General features: G+C 39.2%; 1 protein-coding gene across 1 annotated transcript in view; it reads right to left on the reverse strand.

Annotated features, from left to right (window-relative positions):
- Nucleotides 1–15,304, reverse strand: part of ARHGAP10 (Rho GTPase activating protein 10) — a gene marked incomplete at both ends in the record, with an annotated part of 71,531 nt that overhangs the window by 54,457 nt on the left and 1,770 nt on the right. The window contains one exon of the mRNA XM_010295528.1: nt 1,945–2,016. Within this exon, the coding sequence (XP_010293830.1) occupies nt 1,945–2,016 (72 nt within the window). The remainder of the gene's footprint in view (nt 1–1,944; nt 2,017–15,304) is intronic.

Raw genomic sequence — 15,304 nt, forward strand, 5'->3', positions numbered from 1 at the left:
TGATGGCAGCAAATCTTTGCGTTTATATTAGCAAAATTTCCATTGATGTGGTCAATATTTGAGAGCTGCCAGAAACAGAAAGAGGTACTGACTTCTAAACAGGCAAAGCCAGAAACTTTACATGTGTAGTTTAGGATTACTAAGGCGTAATTCAATAAAGGTCTCAGCTTCCAGCACTACAGAGCTAATTTTTTTTTTTCCTTTTCTTTTTCTTCTTAAGCTTAACTCAGACCATTTCATCAGCAGGGGATGTAAGATGCAGGAAAATCTCAGGCAGCAGATTCAACTTTTATTTTGTAATGGTAGAGCATAAATTTTTCCTAAAGCAAACACTGCACAATGTTCCAGACATATGTCACTACTAGATGCCATAACTTGGTTTTCAGAGCTAAGCAGTATTATATTTTTAGTGTCAGTATTTTGATTGCATTGGATAAACATTAAATGAAGAATATTCAGAGAGTTAAATATTTTTAGAGGACTTTCATTTAAATTTTACATGACTGTTCTATTTTAGGTCACTGATAATTCTGTCAAAAAAAAAAAAAGGCTGAATCACAAATAAGAGCTTCAGCGTCACAGAAACAGTGTACAGGGAGACACAAGAAACATCCATACAAACAAAATACATGATGCAGACTGTGTGAATGTGACTTGTCATGTTGCAAACACTGGAGACAGAATTCTGACTGGTAAACGAGTGAAGATCATGAGATAATTTAAAGCATTAGCAGTTCTCACCCCAAAATGTGGACTTTCTTTAACACCAAAATTACTGTTGAAATAATCCATTCATTACAGCTGCTTCTATGACAACAGGCTACATTTAGAACAAATTATCTTTTTCCTTAGAAGACTCCCTATATTACAGACCAAGGTTTTATTGTATGTTGGTTGAGATGTCTGATGTACTTCTCAGAAGTCCATAAAATTACACAAAGCTCATTGTACTATTGAACTGTAATGATTTATGATCAACACAGCATCTTCCATTCATGAACACTGAAATCATATTCAAAACATGTTAATCATTCCTGATTAAGTCAAAATGTATAGTGCTCGCATAATTGAAACATTACCTTAGCTATTAAATATTACTGCTGATGAAGTAATAAAGTTATAACATAAAACACCTGCAGAATGGTAGTTTAAAAATGTATGAACTGAGTTTTGCAACAGAAAACTGTGTTAAATACCTGTTTGGGTTTTTTTCCTTTGAATAAGCATTTAAATTTCTTGCTGGTAGAAGGAAGGTAGACATGTATAAGAGGTAAAACTTGTCCTTGTTACTTTTATCCAAAGCTAGCCTGTGTTTAATATATGAAGTTTACATTGCTTTTTTTTTTAAATATACACAATATAGTGACAATCTTAAAAAAAAAATTACTGAAATGTTTTCACCAAGGAAAAAACAAAAACAAAACAAACCAACCAACACCTAACTTTGAGTAAGATCCTGTCTTCAGCCTCTCCATCTCCATTTTCTTCCACTCATACAGAGGCAATGAGTTATTTAATTAAAACAAAATGTAAAACAAATGCAATTTTCACTTTGCATGTTGTAAAAATATAGTTAAAAGCATATGGATGACCTCCTTTGGATAGTTAATATTTTTCAGCCTTTGATTGTGCAACTGCAAGCAAATACAAAGCAGAACAGGGTTACCCATTAGGAAGGGGGGCAGGCTGTTAGCAGGATTGGTCCTATTCCAGACACAAGAGATAAGGGAGGAGGAGGAGAGAAAGAAGGGAAGAGACACATTCTTCTCTTCTTGAAACATTTTCCATTTGTTTCTGAAGCAAGTTCTCGAAGTAGGGGGAAAAAAAAAGTGGGAATGCATGAAATATAGACAACAGTGTCTCTCTGCCAAATACATATCATTACTGCAATGCAATCCAAGTAGAGAAATTAGACAAAGATCATAAAGGCAATGAGGGACAAACCTTTACAGCTCCTAGCTGCTCTTTTCTAAATCTTTCCAAAGGTTTGATCAGCGTTTCAGTAACACTGAGTGCCTAAAGGAAAAAAAAAAAAGCATGGGTTAGGGTTCTGTAGCCAGACTAACAAGTCACTTCAGCATCAGCAATAAAAAGAAAAAAGCAAGCAAGCTTGGGGATAAAATAAAGGAGAAGCATGCAAGTTAGGAGTCTTAAGTCCTAATTCAAAAACATCACATCTCTTCACTCAAGCTTTCAAAATTTCTGTCCCTTATTTCAGTCTACTGTCAGGAAAAATAAATTTAAAACAAATGCAGCAATTTCAGAAATTTACAAGCTGCAGCCAAACTGCAATTGGTTTACTTGTGCCAGTCTTGCAGATCAGGCTGACAGTCTCAGTGACTGAAAACCAGGATAAGACACAGGCCAGGTGAGTTTCATTTGGGGGGACAAAAAGTACTGCAACAAGAAACACTACACACAACTGAGTAGCAAATAATAAGCTTTTGACACACAGCTAAAGCCATTAAGGCATTAATAAATACATTTCCAAATATTTATATTTCATCACATGAAGAAAACCTTAAGTTAACCTAGGTTGTAAAATCAAGAGGTGTAAAGTTAAGAAACAAGAGGTTTAGTTGACCAGGTAAGCAGCCACCAGTGCTTTTATGATAAGTGGCCTCATAGCCATACTGAAGAGCAACAAAAATGACACAATATGCTATTACAAGACAGAAAACACTAGCTTCTTATATCCGGCCAGCAAACACAGTTTCTAGTCCACATGAAATTTCACCAGAGATGGAGCAGGGTTGTGTTTGGTTTTGGTGCAAACAAGACTTAAAATTTTTAAAAAATGTTTGAAATTTCAGTAGAGGTTGGATGGAACCTCTTGAACGCAACAGCAGCATGGAAAAGATGGCAAGAGCGGCGGAGGTGTGGAGGAGCAGGTGGGATCCTTTTGGTCTCAGTCCTAAGGCAGTGCCCAGGACTCTGCTTACCACAGCCTAGAGGCTGAGCTGCCAGGAGTCCAGGCAGAGCTCCCTGGAAGCCCACCTTAGAGCCTCCTCTCTCTCCAAGAGGCTTCCTTCTCTCTTCAGAAGCCACCCCCACCTTCAAATGTGAAAAGTTTCAGATAAAACACTGCAGGCTTAAACCAGCCTTCTGGAACACTTCTGAAAAGCTCTTATCATAAAACACAAGAGGAATGTATTAAAGATCTGGCACTACACAAACCTGAACAGCACTGTCTGCTCCCACCCAGCCCTGGAGCTATGCAGGGATTATTGTGGGAGTCATCCTGCCAATTCACTGTAACCAGAGCAACCCAGATTTTTAAGCAGCCACGGCAGCATGCTAGCCTGTGTAGCTCACTGGAAACCCAAATATGTGGCAAGTCTGGGCCAAACTGCATGTTTCACAGTCATCCATACAACAGCTAACTTCCTAACTTCAGAGCACTTGTTCTTATGGCCCAAACTTTTTCTTTCTGCATCCATTTCTCATTTTGTCAAAAACACTTCAGTGCACCCTCGGTGAGAGAAAAACAAAAAAGGAAACCTGACAATTTTGTCTTTCAAAAGCGTAGAGCAGCACTGGGCTAACCACAATACAGGAGACCCTCGCGTTGAGCTGGGGGGTGGGGGAAGGACAAAGCAGCAACTTCTGCCACACCTCCAGCCCAGCAAAGAGATTTCCTGAAGAGTTTATCCCAAGACTTTGGGAATGTTCTTGGTAGCTGGAGAACCGCTCCCACCAAAAGAGAGCCAGGGCAGTCAAATGCCCCAAACTGGAGCTGAACTGTTTCTAGGAAGGATTTAGCCCACCTGGCAGCCCGTGCACATACAGCCTAACTACTCAAGCAGTTGCCAGGAGTCTCCAGGGCAGTTTTTAGGATACTCAGGTTTTTCAAATTTTGTCAGGCTCCCAAAACTTTCCTGGAAATTCTTAGTGGCTGAAACAGTACTTTGGATTTATAATTGGATCAAGCACCAGAAACAGTTTCCCTGGGACACAGCAGAAGCGCCTGAGGACTGAAGGATCTCTCCTTGCTGACTGCAAGGATTCTCACAAGTCAGAGTGGAGAACTGCTTGCGTAAAGCACAGATCAGTCCTTCAATATTGGAAAACTTGAAGACGTTTAAGTTGTTTTTGCCAGTTTCCTCTATACTGATAAAGTAAGGGAGAAAGCTCTGAGGCAAAGCTTGGAGAGAACAACGCTAGCTACCAGGAGGTAAGAGCACCACAGTTAGTGGAATCACTTAAAAGCATTTAAAGGAAGCAACTGAGCACTTAAGCGCTCAGAAGGTTAAAAACAAATATCTAACGACAAGTTGCTTATTAGTTGTTTGAACTTTTACACAAAAAAGCGAAAGGTAAGCTCAACAGGCAGTGAATATATGCTGAACAAAGTCTGAGTCAAAGAAAACCACAGCACCTTGATGTAACAGAAAAATAAAAACAGGGGGGGAAAAAAAACCCCACACAGAAAAGGCTGTGGTTTATAAACCAGCCCTGCTGGGCTGGCTGCAAATTACTTGGTCTGCTACACTCCTGTGCAGCATTAACCATGGGAACCCACCACAGGAATTTGTTTGAAGCAGGGGAAAAAAAAAAAAAAAAAAAAAATCTTTAAATCAAAATGGGATGTTCCCTCAGTGACTGCCAACAAAGAGATTCCACTGCTGCCAGTGGTATGATACACCAATAACTCTTTCATTAAAAAAGAAGTCTCCTCTCCTTCCAAAAAAGATGTTTTTCATTTCGTGCAACTTGCACTTTTTTTAACAGATGCCTCTCCAGTAGAATTTTGCCTGCTATATAGGTATTTATGATTTGTCACTCCCTCTGCTTTCTGTGTCCGAGTTAAACAACACGGCTCTTAAGTATTTCCTGGTGAAGTGGGATTTTGTAGATCTCTGGTCGTTCTCATGGAGCTTCATAGCAGGCCCACATGTAAAAATATAAGAGGAATATTTCCACCTCACTGAAATGAGCATGTGTAAGTTTATATGTATATAAAAGGAAACTGTCAACCAAGATGTGACTAATTAAATTTATCAGTGAATTACAGAGCTGTTCTTCTGAATGGCAGAAATAAAAATGAAGTTCATAATTAAAATATGCACAATACTGAATTAAATAGACAGGCATTCACACTGTTTGCCAGTACTTAGAACGCAGTGTTCGTCATGAATAGCTACGAAGAGATGTGTACCTATTTATAGAACAAAAACATTATTTACATTGTGATTCATTGTTAACTTAGTTTACCTATAACTTGGGAACTCAAAACAACACTTTTCTTTTGTTAAAACCATAGATAACAGATCAGTAGACAAAAGTAAAATTCTCCCAGTATAAGGAAAAAAGCTGAAGATCGCTTGAATATATTTGTCATTATCACTTGCACCTTCCTTAAGAATTAGGACCATGTTAAAATGTAAAATTTTAAGGAAAGTTATATTAGGCATTTAAGTTAAATAGTCATTAATATAAAATTACATGTTCCTTCCTCTTTCAACTTCTGTCTTGACTCTTAAATTAATTTTCATCCCTCTGCTCCTCTAATCCTGGCAGATTATGATTATAGGAATGTACTATTGAAAGGGCACAAAAAAATTCCTTCCTTTTCTTTGTATCTCTGATCTGTCTAAACCCACCTGAAATGAATATATATATGCAATTTTAAAATCTGGCAGGCAAACTATGGCAAGTGTACCTCATAAGTGAGCCAATATAAAGAGGTCATGTCTCAGGTAATAGTATCTTAACCAGCTTTATAAATGTCCAAGTCTCAGGAATGCTTTAAGAAATGTTTAACCCGAGGCAGACAGTCTGAAACTGCTTATGCTATTCCTGTTCTATTTGCTGCACCTATGGAAAGGTCAAAGAATTAACCTGAACACAAACCTGGCAATAGCAGTAATAAAATCATCATTGACATCATCACCTCAGAAGACCACTGTATCCAACATTTCCAACAACATCTTAAAGCAGGCTTTCAGCTTTGTGTATACCTCCTAATTTCAGATGCCTTCACAAATCTCCACCTGCTCAGGCAGAGAAGTTGTGCAGAATGGTGATAAACCTGACTTTTCGAGCTCCATATTCTTTAAAAGTAAGTAAATTACAGGTTGTAGTTTAAGGGGCCCAAACCAACCTTTCCTAGAGCAGCCCACAAAGGCACAGACTAAATCCATTAGCAAGTGCATTTACAGCTGTTTGTTACTTCATCAGTCAAGTCAGCAAGATCCAACAGGTAACCTACCAGTCCGTTCCAGTCCACAAGACAACTTCATGTAGCCTGTCACTTCTTCCCTTCTCAGAGAAGGCATGAGTAAGGCTGGTTGGGGAGAAACTGCTTCCCCAAACACCTCCTCCTATGCACTGTAATCTGACAGACAGCATTCAACGCTCCTCAAGCTTTCTCACCCTCCTGCAGTAGGCAGGAGTGGTCTCTCTATGTTCCCACTCCCCTTGCAGACACAACCAGGCTTGTCTTGCCGAGGAGGAAGGCTGCTTGCCTTCCTTGCTTGGGCTGTAAAGGAGTATCAACCCACAAGAGCTATCCCAGAAGCTCAGTCCAGTCCCTGTGGCTAAAAAGGCTAGACCAACCTAAGCTGATAGGCAAAACAAATTTTGATTAAACAAATGCAGCAGTGGCCTCCCAGCTTTCATCCTAAAAATATCCTTAGACCTCGACCTTCACTGGAAGAACCGGGAATGACACATTGCCCACCAACAACTTTGGTGGTGAGGTAAATACGTATGCTGACTTTGCTCCATTCTGAATCTAAGTATTCTCCCACACCAGACAGGTTTACCCAGAAAGAAAAGAAAGAAAAAAAAAAAAACGAAGACTTAAACATACACCTTGCTGCAGACTGCACAGCAACACAGGAGTGCTGAGTTCCCAATTCTCATCTCAGGAACTGGAATGCAGATTAGATGCCAAAGAGAAAAGAGGATCTTAAGTTTCCCAGTGCACTGACTGGAAAGATTTTTTTTGTAGACAGGGGCAGGATTGTTTCTCCCCTCAACAAAGCAAAGAGGGAGGCTGCCAGTCAGTGGGGCAGGGCTCACGAAACTGAACAAGTGTCAATGAAACTAGATCTGGGAAGGAAGTTTTGCCCTACTGAGTGCAACAGAGAACACAGAAAGGAAGACATACCTAGCAGTGATTCAATAACAAAGTAGTTAACAGTGCTGCTAAATAAATTTACTTTCCGATAAAGAAATGTACTCCCTACAGCTGCACTTATGCTTACAGGAGATATAGTTCCTCTGTGTTTTTCCCTAAAAAATTGCAACATTCAGCCTAATAAAAAAGCCGATTCTGATACCTCCAAAGTTGAGGGTGAGGGAAATATATACAAATTGTTTTTTCCTCCAAAAAGCTCTCCTGCTTCACATAGCTATTTATTACTGAAATTCCTCAAAGTGTTAAGATCTATGCCTGAAACCCTGTATTATGTAGCCTCACAGATACAATTCCTCTACTGAGGACATCAGATGTTATTTGCGAAGCCTTAACCTCTATTCTTTCTTTTCCCATGAGAACATAATTTGCTCTTACAGTTACACAGATGTTCTCCTAGTTAGTCGCACAGCCAACTCTCCTGCCAGCATGCCCTGCAGATAGACTGGCATACCTCTCTAACCACTTCTCAGCACTGGTTTTGTATTTCACTGGAGCACTGATGACTGCACTCGGTGCAACCCACACCCAAAACTCAGTTTGTTTTCAAATGCAAGTTTTCTCCTTGTAAAAGTGTCTGCATTTTCTCTCTCTCACAGAGCTTTCCCTGTGGCTTTAGAATCTTAAGCAGTGAAAGGCCGTCAGCCACACACTGGAACTACAAACATGGGTGTTTGAGTTTTTTTGGTTTTCGGAAGGACTGGAATCTATAGACTAAAGGATTTTTAAGGGAGTCTCATAGCGCATTAATACTTGTTTGCCTTTGCACGTGTGCAAAAGCTATAAAAGAGAAGTGACATCCGTTCTTCTGGACTCATTTGCTGTGGAGAAAGCCATCTGGTAACAAAAGAGCCAGGTGGACAGATGTATCTGTCTTGGAGACAATCTATTTTGTACATTTGTGAGGTGCCAGGAGGCATCTGTAACAAAACAAACCACCTTCCCCTTAGGTGTTCCAGAAAACTACCCCTGGGGTTTGGTAAGATGTTGACAACTTTCTCAAATTGTTCCAAGGGGAATTTCCTAGATCATTGGTCCACTGCCCCACAAGCCACGATACAGGCAGACTCCTGTGCTCTGCGCTTTCTAGCTCTTTTAAAAGCAGAAGCCTTGGCTTGCAGAGAATATAATAGCAGGATTCCTGAGTGCCCCCCTTCTAGTCAAAAGTTATTTCCCATTCAGTGGAAGTTTATCACTGATCTAAAGGACAGGCAGCTAAAAATTCCTCCTATGACCTATGTGCTATGCTGTGCTCTGCTCTGAAAGACTGTTTGTACTGATTCACTTGCCATGAAACTGCTGGCTTCAAAAATTAGTGTGGTATCATAAGCAAACAATAAAAACAATAAATTCTTTCCTTTAAAAAAAAAAAGAATTAAATTCAGGGAGTGATTTTTAGTAAAGATTACTTACTAAAAGCTATTCAATAGTCCTGGCTTTTGAATAAGTTTATTCTTATGAAATACATTCCACTATAAAGAGAGAAATACTACAAAGCCATAAACATAACAAACAGGAGAAGAAATAGAGTGAGACGGGGTTTCACAAACAGCAACAAATCAGCATTTCCCTATCTGAAGTGGAGAAAACCTGTGGATAACTCCTCTAAAGACTGGCTTTCCCTTAGCGAACCCAATACACAAGAGCTGAAGAGCACAACACACCAGAACAGTGGTCTGATTCTCACATAAGCAGAGATTCACTTCCAGTCCACGCTTTGAAATCAGCGGTCGTATAAAGATCTTGACAAAGCAAAAAGGCTGCTCAGGAATGGAAATAGCATAATGCCCATTTTCTTCATGGGTGGCAAAGCTCCTCACTGAGCAAAAAGATGCCACTGAAAGCAAGGAATCCAACAGCAAACAACAGCTTCAGTGTTCAGTCAAGAATGAACTGCTCCATTATTGTCAGCGCTATCCTCCACAAGAAACAGTGGTGTTATTAACAACCAGCAAAATCCAAACTGGTGACAGTTTTACAATGCAAATTCCAAACATTTCCCATTGATGAAATAACAGAATGAAAATTTTCTAGTGAGTTATGTTGATGCATGTGAGACCAGAAAGTTATCTGGAAGAGGAAGCTAGTGGTAACAGAACTTTTCAGTCATATTCAGTGGGAGGAACGCACCCAAAACTGGCTTTGTACATTTTTTTCTCTACTGTATAAGACAATAGTCATCTTTATTTTATAGATTAATGTGCGAGAGTTCATATGTAACTCACAAAACAATTTCAGAAGACTGTATATAACATTCAAAAATAAACAAATACATAAATGAAACATTCAATGTCAGGAATCGCCAAAACAGACATGTGCCTGAAGTAGTCCTGGTTCCGCATTCGTGTTCCCTATTCTGATAATTATATGCTTGCCATCTGGCCTCATGCCATGTTGAGGAAAAGTTAAGGCTGGGCAACGAGATATGGCAGCAATTGTTCTGCTTGTTCCTAAAACTTGAAAATGTTTTATTAAATTGGACAATTTGCACAAGTTAAAAAAGGATCTAGGTCCTGTGATTAAGGTAGTCAAATGCTGTTCCTGAGAAATTTCGTTTTACCTGTGTCTCTATCTCTGCATCTGAGATGTTCAACATGCTGTTGGCAGCCTATTTTTCAGAAGTGGTCACCAATTACGTCTTTTCCACTGTTTTGGCAGATATACAGATATATTTATTAGTCTGTGCTGCCAGTGGACTTAAAATGATCTGAACATATGGAGTATTAAATAGTGCCTTTAGCTCTTATTGAACAGATCTTGAGTGCATCTTACATCCAAAACTACTGGATACTTTTTTTTACCCTAAAGCAGCAAGTAAACTGACTGCTCCTTTACCACAGATTTCTTCAGATTACTGTGAAGACAGACTAAGATTTTTGAACCCTTAAATACTCATGTGCAGAGGCCCAAAGGAAAGCTCAGAAAAATTAATACCACCATCTTCACAGCAAACTAGTGTAAACTAAGTAAAAAAAGTCAGTGAACAAAAGGTAATAGTAAGCTATTCATGAACACTGTGTTAAGTGAGCATTTAACATGTTAAATAAATACTCATGCACTTAAATACTTCGTCGTAAGAGATAAGTATACATCTAAGTAAGTATTTGTATATATTTGCACAGATTATTTAAATTCTACCTTTAACCTATTGAGTGTATGCCTTTGAACAACTTCTTTTAACTTGGGAAACCACAGCTGGGAACCCTCTCCCCCTCTTTTTTCTTTTCCCTTTTTTTTTTTTTTTTTTTTTAAAGAGGAAGAAAAGGAAAGAATAAAGTAGTGACTTCACTGAGATATTTCTTTAAAAAATCTACAGAGAAACAGTTTCTCATGTTCCTGGTATATGCTGGGAATAATTCAGCTTTTCCCAGAGATGCTATTTTGATATTTTTGAACGGCCAGGACTGCAAAGATACCTATGACATAAGAACAACAGTCGTCTTTGCAAAAGGAAAAAAAAAAAAAAAGGAAAAAAAAGTTCAAAAAATAACTATATAGCATCTTTCCTCTGAAGATAGCTGAAGGAATTGAAGTGTGTCAAAACTGTAGCAAGAAAAGAATTTGGTAAATTCCAAACTAAAACAGCAAGTTTTTATTACCTTTGGAAATGACAGGAAACATAGTAAGGTGAATATAATTGTATCAGAAATGCTATACAAAAACAAATGTGATGGAGTATAAAGGAAATACACAAGTATTTAGGGACAAAGTTAGAAGACAGGCAAAAACACGTTTTATTTGGCAAGAGGCAAAGAAAACCCTAAAGAAAAGGGGTTCTTCCTCTCTGTTTTATGAAATACATATGAAGGAAGCTATAAAACCATTATTTAACTGGAAAGAGAGTTTAAAAAAGTCCTGGAACACAGTACAGAAGGTTAAAAGCTACTTTGAATTTGTTAAGAACAGTATCTAGTTTCCTTTTTGAGATCAGCACCGTAGCCGATCTCCTCAATGAAGCCTTCGATTCTGACCCACACACATTCTCAAAAGCAAAGGTGGCGACCTGGTCTTAACAAATAAACCCCAGGAAGAATGAGATAACATCCTGGTTGCGACATTACCCTGAAAAATACCTGTTCAGCTAAGAGGACATTTCAAGCACCACATAGTACAGTAGCAATTTATGGAGTGACTTACCAATAACTCCATCACACTAACATATGTGTGGAGTGACATAAATCCAAGAGAAAATTTCAGTGCTTTCAGAAAGCAGGATTAAAAATAATTCTGACATAAAAGAGATATGGTCTAAACTCAGTATAATTAAATTGAACAAGAAAAAATACAGATGTAAAAAACCACTTTGAACTGGTAACAGTGAAAATACTACTATGAAGGAAAAGTGATCCGTTTCACTCCATGACTATTGTAGAAGAGTTCCCAAAAAGCTCCCAGCTTAACTTGCAGTAAAGGAGATTTAGGTTGGAGATCAGGTGAAAAAAAACAGAAGAATAAACATTGGAGTAAAACTAGAGAAATCCTTGTTCCTGGAACTTTTTTGATGAACAGTTTAGACCAGTACTCACCAGGGATCATCTAGGTATACATGACACCACTGCAAGTCACACCTCTGGCAAGGCTGCAGGCAAATGCAGCCAACTCAGCCCTGGCATGGGAGCAAGCTATCGACCAGAACATGAGACACCACTATACAGGACCGGAGACACTGCTGGACATGGGCCATAACTGTGAGAGACGCTGGCAAAAGTTACAGACAATGCCGTGAGGGCTAACTGGATTTCCAGTGTGGTTAAGGGAGAGTTACTTGAGAAACAGGTGAACTCTAGAAGCAGCTAAAGGGAAGGACAGAGGACCTCCAGGGAGGGGAGGCATGCACAGCCAGCACATCAGGGTGACCGCACTGGTAATGCCAAGTACTGCTGAGATTACCGAGGGAACACTACAAGCGCTATCAAAATTGGTTATGATTTAGTAAGACTGGAATCAGCAGGGAAAACTAATTAGGGGCAGGCTGGTCATTTGGGAGAAGACTGGGGTGGAGGAAGGGAGGTATGAAGGTAGTAAAAAGGAAGATGAAGAAGGAAAAGGATAACAAGCACAGGCGACCAGTACCTACCAGACAGCCCTGTGCTGCTCATCGCCACAGCTTAAGTGAGGGGCAGCTAGCAAAGCCTGTTGTTCCGAGTCCATCACAAGAATCAAACCTGCTTCTGCTGTCAGGAGAACTGGGGCTGGGAGGGAGGTTTGGTGCTCTCCCTGGCTAGCAGGGGAATGATTAGGTAGTGGGTCAGAGCATCTTAGCATCGCCATGTTGGTGCTTGTTCATCCCCAACCTTCTCCTACTAGCCTTGTGAAGTTCCCTTTCTTCCCTGCACTTCCACCACACTTTTGTAACATCAAAGGAGCAGAACACCAACTCCTAGGACTCCATTCATCCTTAACATGTAAAAATAATTCCCAGAATATTCTCAGGGACAAAGTGACCTATTTCCTGTCTGCCCCGGGGGAATGTCACCAAGCTACAGTGCTATGAAAAATGTAATTTGTTTTTGTATTGGCCACTCTGTAATAATTTCAGTGAAATGTTTGGATTAATGCCAACTTCCCTTTTCACAAGCAAGCAAATCCTTTCACAGTTGGGATATATTCAGCAGCCTTTGAAGGAGATAGGAGAAATGGTAAAACCATGAAGTGCAAGACTCCTGAAGTTTTTAAATATCCACCAAATAAATATTGACCAGACAAACAGTAACCAACAAGTAAATTTATGGTAAACACTAATATAAAGTTTTATGGACTCTGGATTCACCACAAACAATACTTTCAGAAAACCATAAGAAGCGTAGTTGATGAGTATTTAATTTCATTTTAGAATGTATTTTAAGTGCAAATTTGTTTCATTTACAATATGGTTGTGAAACAATAAACTTTTTCTCAAATATCTAAAAAAATAAATGCACAGCAATATCTGAAATGCCCTTTGTTCTATAATAATTCATTGATTTCTTTACTTCATGTGACCGAGATTTATCTGACTAAAATTTATATGCAATTCTGCTCTGCAACTGAAGCAAGCAGTCAGAAACCTTCTGGTCATCTTCAAAATGGTAGGGGGAAAAATGGTCAATAAATAGCATTCTTAGACAACTGCTTTTGAAAAAATCCTGCTATACACTCTGTGTCTTAATGGAAAGTCTTCGGATCCCTGCCCTGATTCCAAACACCTGTGAGTGTAACATGCCCTAATATTCTCCATGGGAATATCCCTAAAGCTCATGCCACTGTTAAAACAACTATTGAGAAGAAGGCAGAGCAGCAGCTCCTGAAAATGATCTTTACCAATCACCACACAATCATTTTCTCAGAGACTTACGGCCACTGTTGTATTAACTCAGTCTAGAAATGACTTTACATAACATTTGCTAGACTACAGATGCAATGAAAAGGCTACGCATCTGGTAACTCAAGAGAATATATTCTGTCTCTATTTGGAAATATATTTGCCACACAATATTTTATACTCCCCAGTATTTCATCAAACTCTCACTGTTCTAACGAATATTGCATTTCACCCTCTTATCAAGAAACTGACATTAATTAGCTTTTATTGCGATAATGTGTGTAAGCATGGGCATCATACTAAAAGAATAAACAATACTGTTTTGTGGCATTCAGTCTGAAAAACAGAAAATATTTTTTTATTTTTTATTTTGGGTGGCATTTGTTTGTTTGTTTAGGTTTTTTTTTTTATTTTGCTACAAGGACTGCAAACAGCACTGGATTCTGCACAGCCTACCATGTTGGTAATGTATCACTGCTGAAGACCTACTGATAAAGTCACTGAAATGTGACATAATTCTGAAGTCCTGAAGCTGACACCTCTCAAAAACCTGGTATCAAAATAGTGTGGAAAATAATGTGACAGGCTATAAAGTATTTTTCGTTGTAAAACTTCCCAAAGATTTTCACTAATTAGACATATGCAACTTCATTAAAATAAAATACATGGCAGGAAAAAGCAGAATAAAGACTAAAATTCAGAACCACGAAAAACAAAAGCAGCATTCAAACATACTTGAGCAAATCCCTACAACTTGGCAAAACAACTCAAGATACTGAAAAATTGTCTCTACTATGTAAGGACAGTATTCTTCAGGAATGTGCAAGGAACCACATAGACCCTAATTCTGACCCAAATGTGGTTCCAGATCAGAACAACATACCAAGACATAACACACTCAAGAAACCATGACTATTACCAGGCTTAGGACTGACAGAGAGAAATGTTTAAAACAAATTGTTCACAAGTCCCTTTCTCACTTATCTACACACTCCTACACTGCAAGCACAGCTTCTGGCAAAGAGGAGCACAGAACACAGATCAGTCTCAGTTTCCTCTCAGCGATGCCAAGTGGTCACTGATTTCCACAAAAACAAAGATATAACATGGCAAATATTGAGGAACATAATTGCTATCTAGGCAGATCTAACAGCGTTTCCTTGATGCTGGATCTGACCGCACTCAGAAGCAAATTGGGTACACATCATCTGCTCTATGAATCCCGCTCTGAAACAAAAGCTGGGCATGCAACTGCAGAGGAGAACCATGGTACCATCCAAAAAGAAATCCCCCATCTTTTGGAGTAAGGTGTATTGCAGAGCTCTTCAGCCCACAGTCTGTGTGCAGCCAACCTGACCACTAAAACCCTAAGAAATTACAGACACGCGAACGAAGAACATTCTTTCTACACAACAGAGCAACTAAATTTTGCAGATGCAACCCTCCAGTAGAAAGCTCATCTACAAAGAAAAGGTTTGTAAGTCTGCTGCTGCATCCAGCCAAGAGGTTACATCCCAAATCCACATAAGTGTTGAAGCTGGAGCCACAGACATCCTGGATCCAAATTTGGCTAACTTCCCAACCTTGGGTGTCCTGCTGTAGTATTAAGTCTTTCATCTTGCTTTTTACTGTAAATGGTAAACAACCTTATGATGATTTTCCCATTTACCCCAGACATAATTTATTTTACCGTTTAATTATACCACAATATATAACCAATCTACCATTGGTTAACAGGGGACATGCCAGACGACTAGAGGCTTGCCAATGTGACACCCATCTACAGGAAAGGTCAGAAGGAAGATCCCAGGAACTACAGGCCTGTCAGCCTGACCTGTACTGGGGAAGATCATGGAGCGGTT

This window comes from Phaethon lepturus, unplaced genomic scaffold (genome assembly GCF_000687285.1).
Source record: "Phaethon lepturus isolate BGI_N335 unplaced genomic scaffold, ASM68728v1 scaffold38379, whole genome shotgun sequence".
Taxonomy (NCBI): domain Eukaryota; kingdom Metazoa; phylum Chordata; class Aves; order Phaethontiformes; family Phaethontidae; genus Phaethon; species Phaethon lepturus.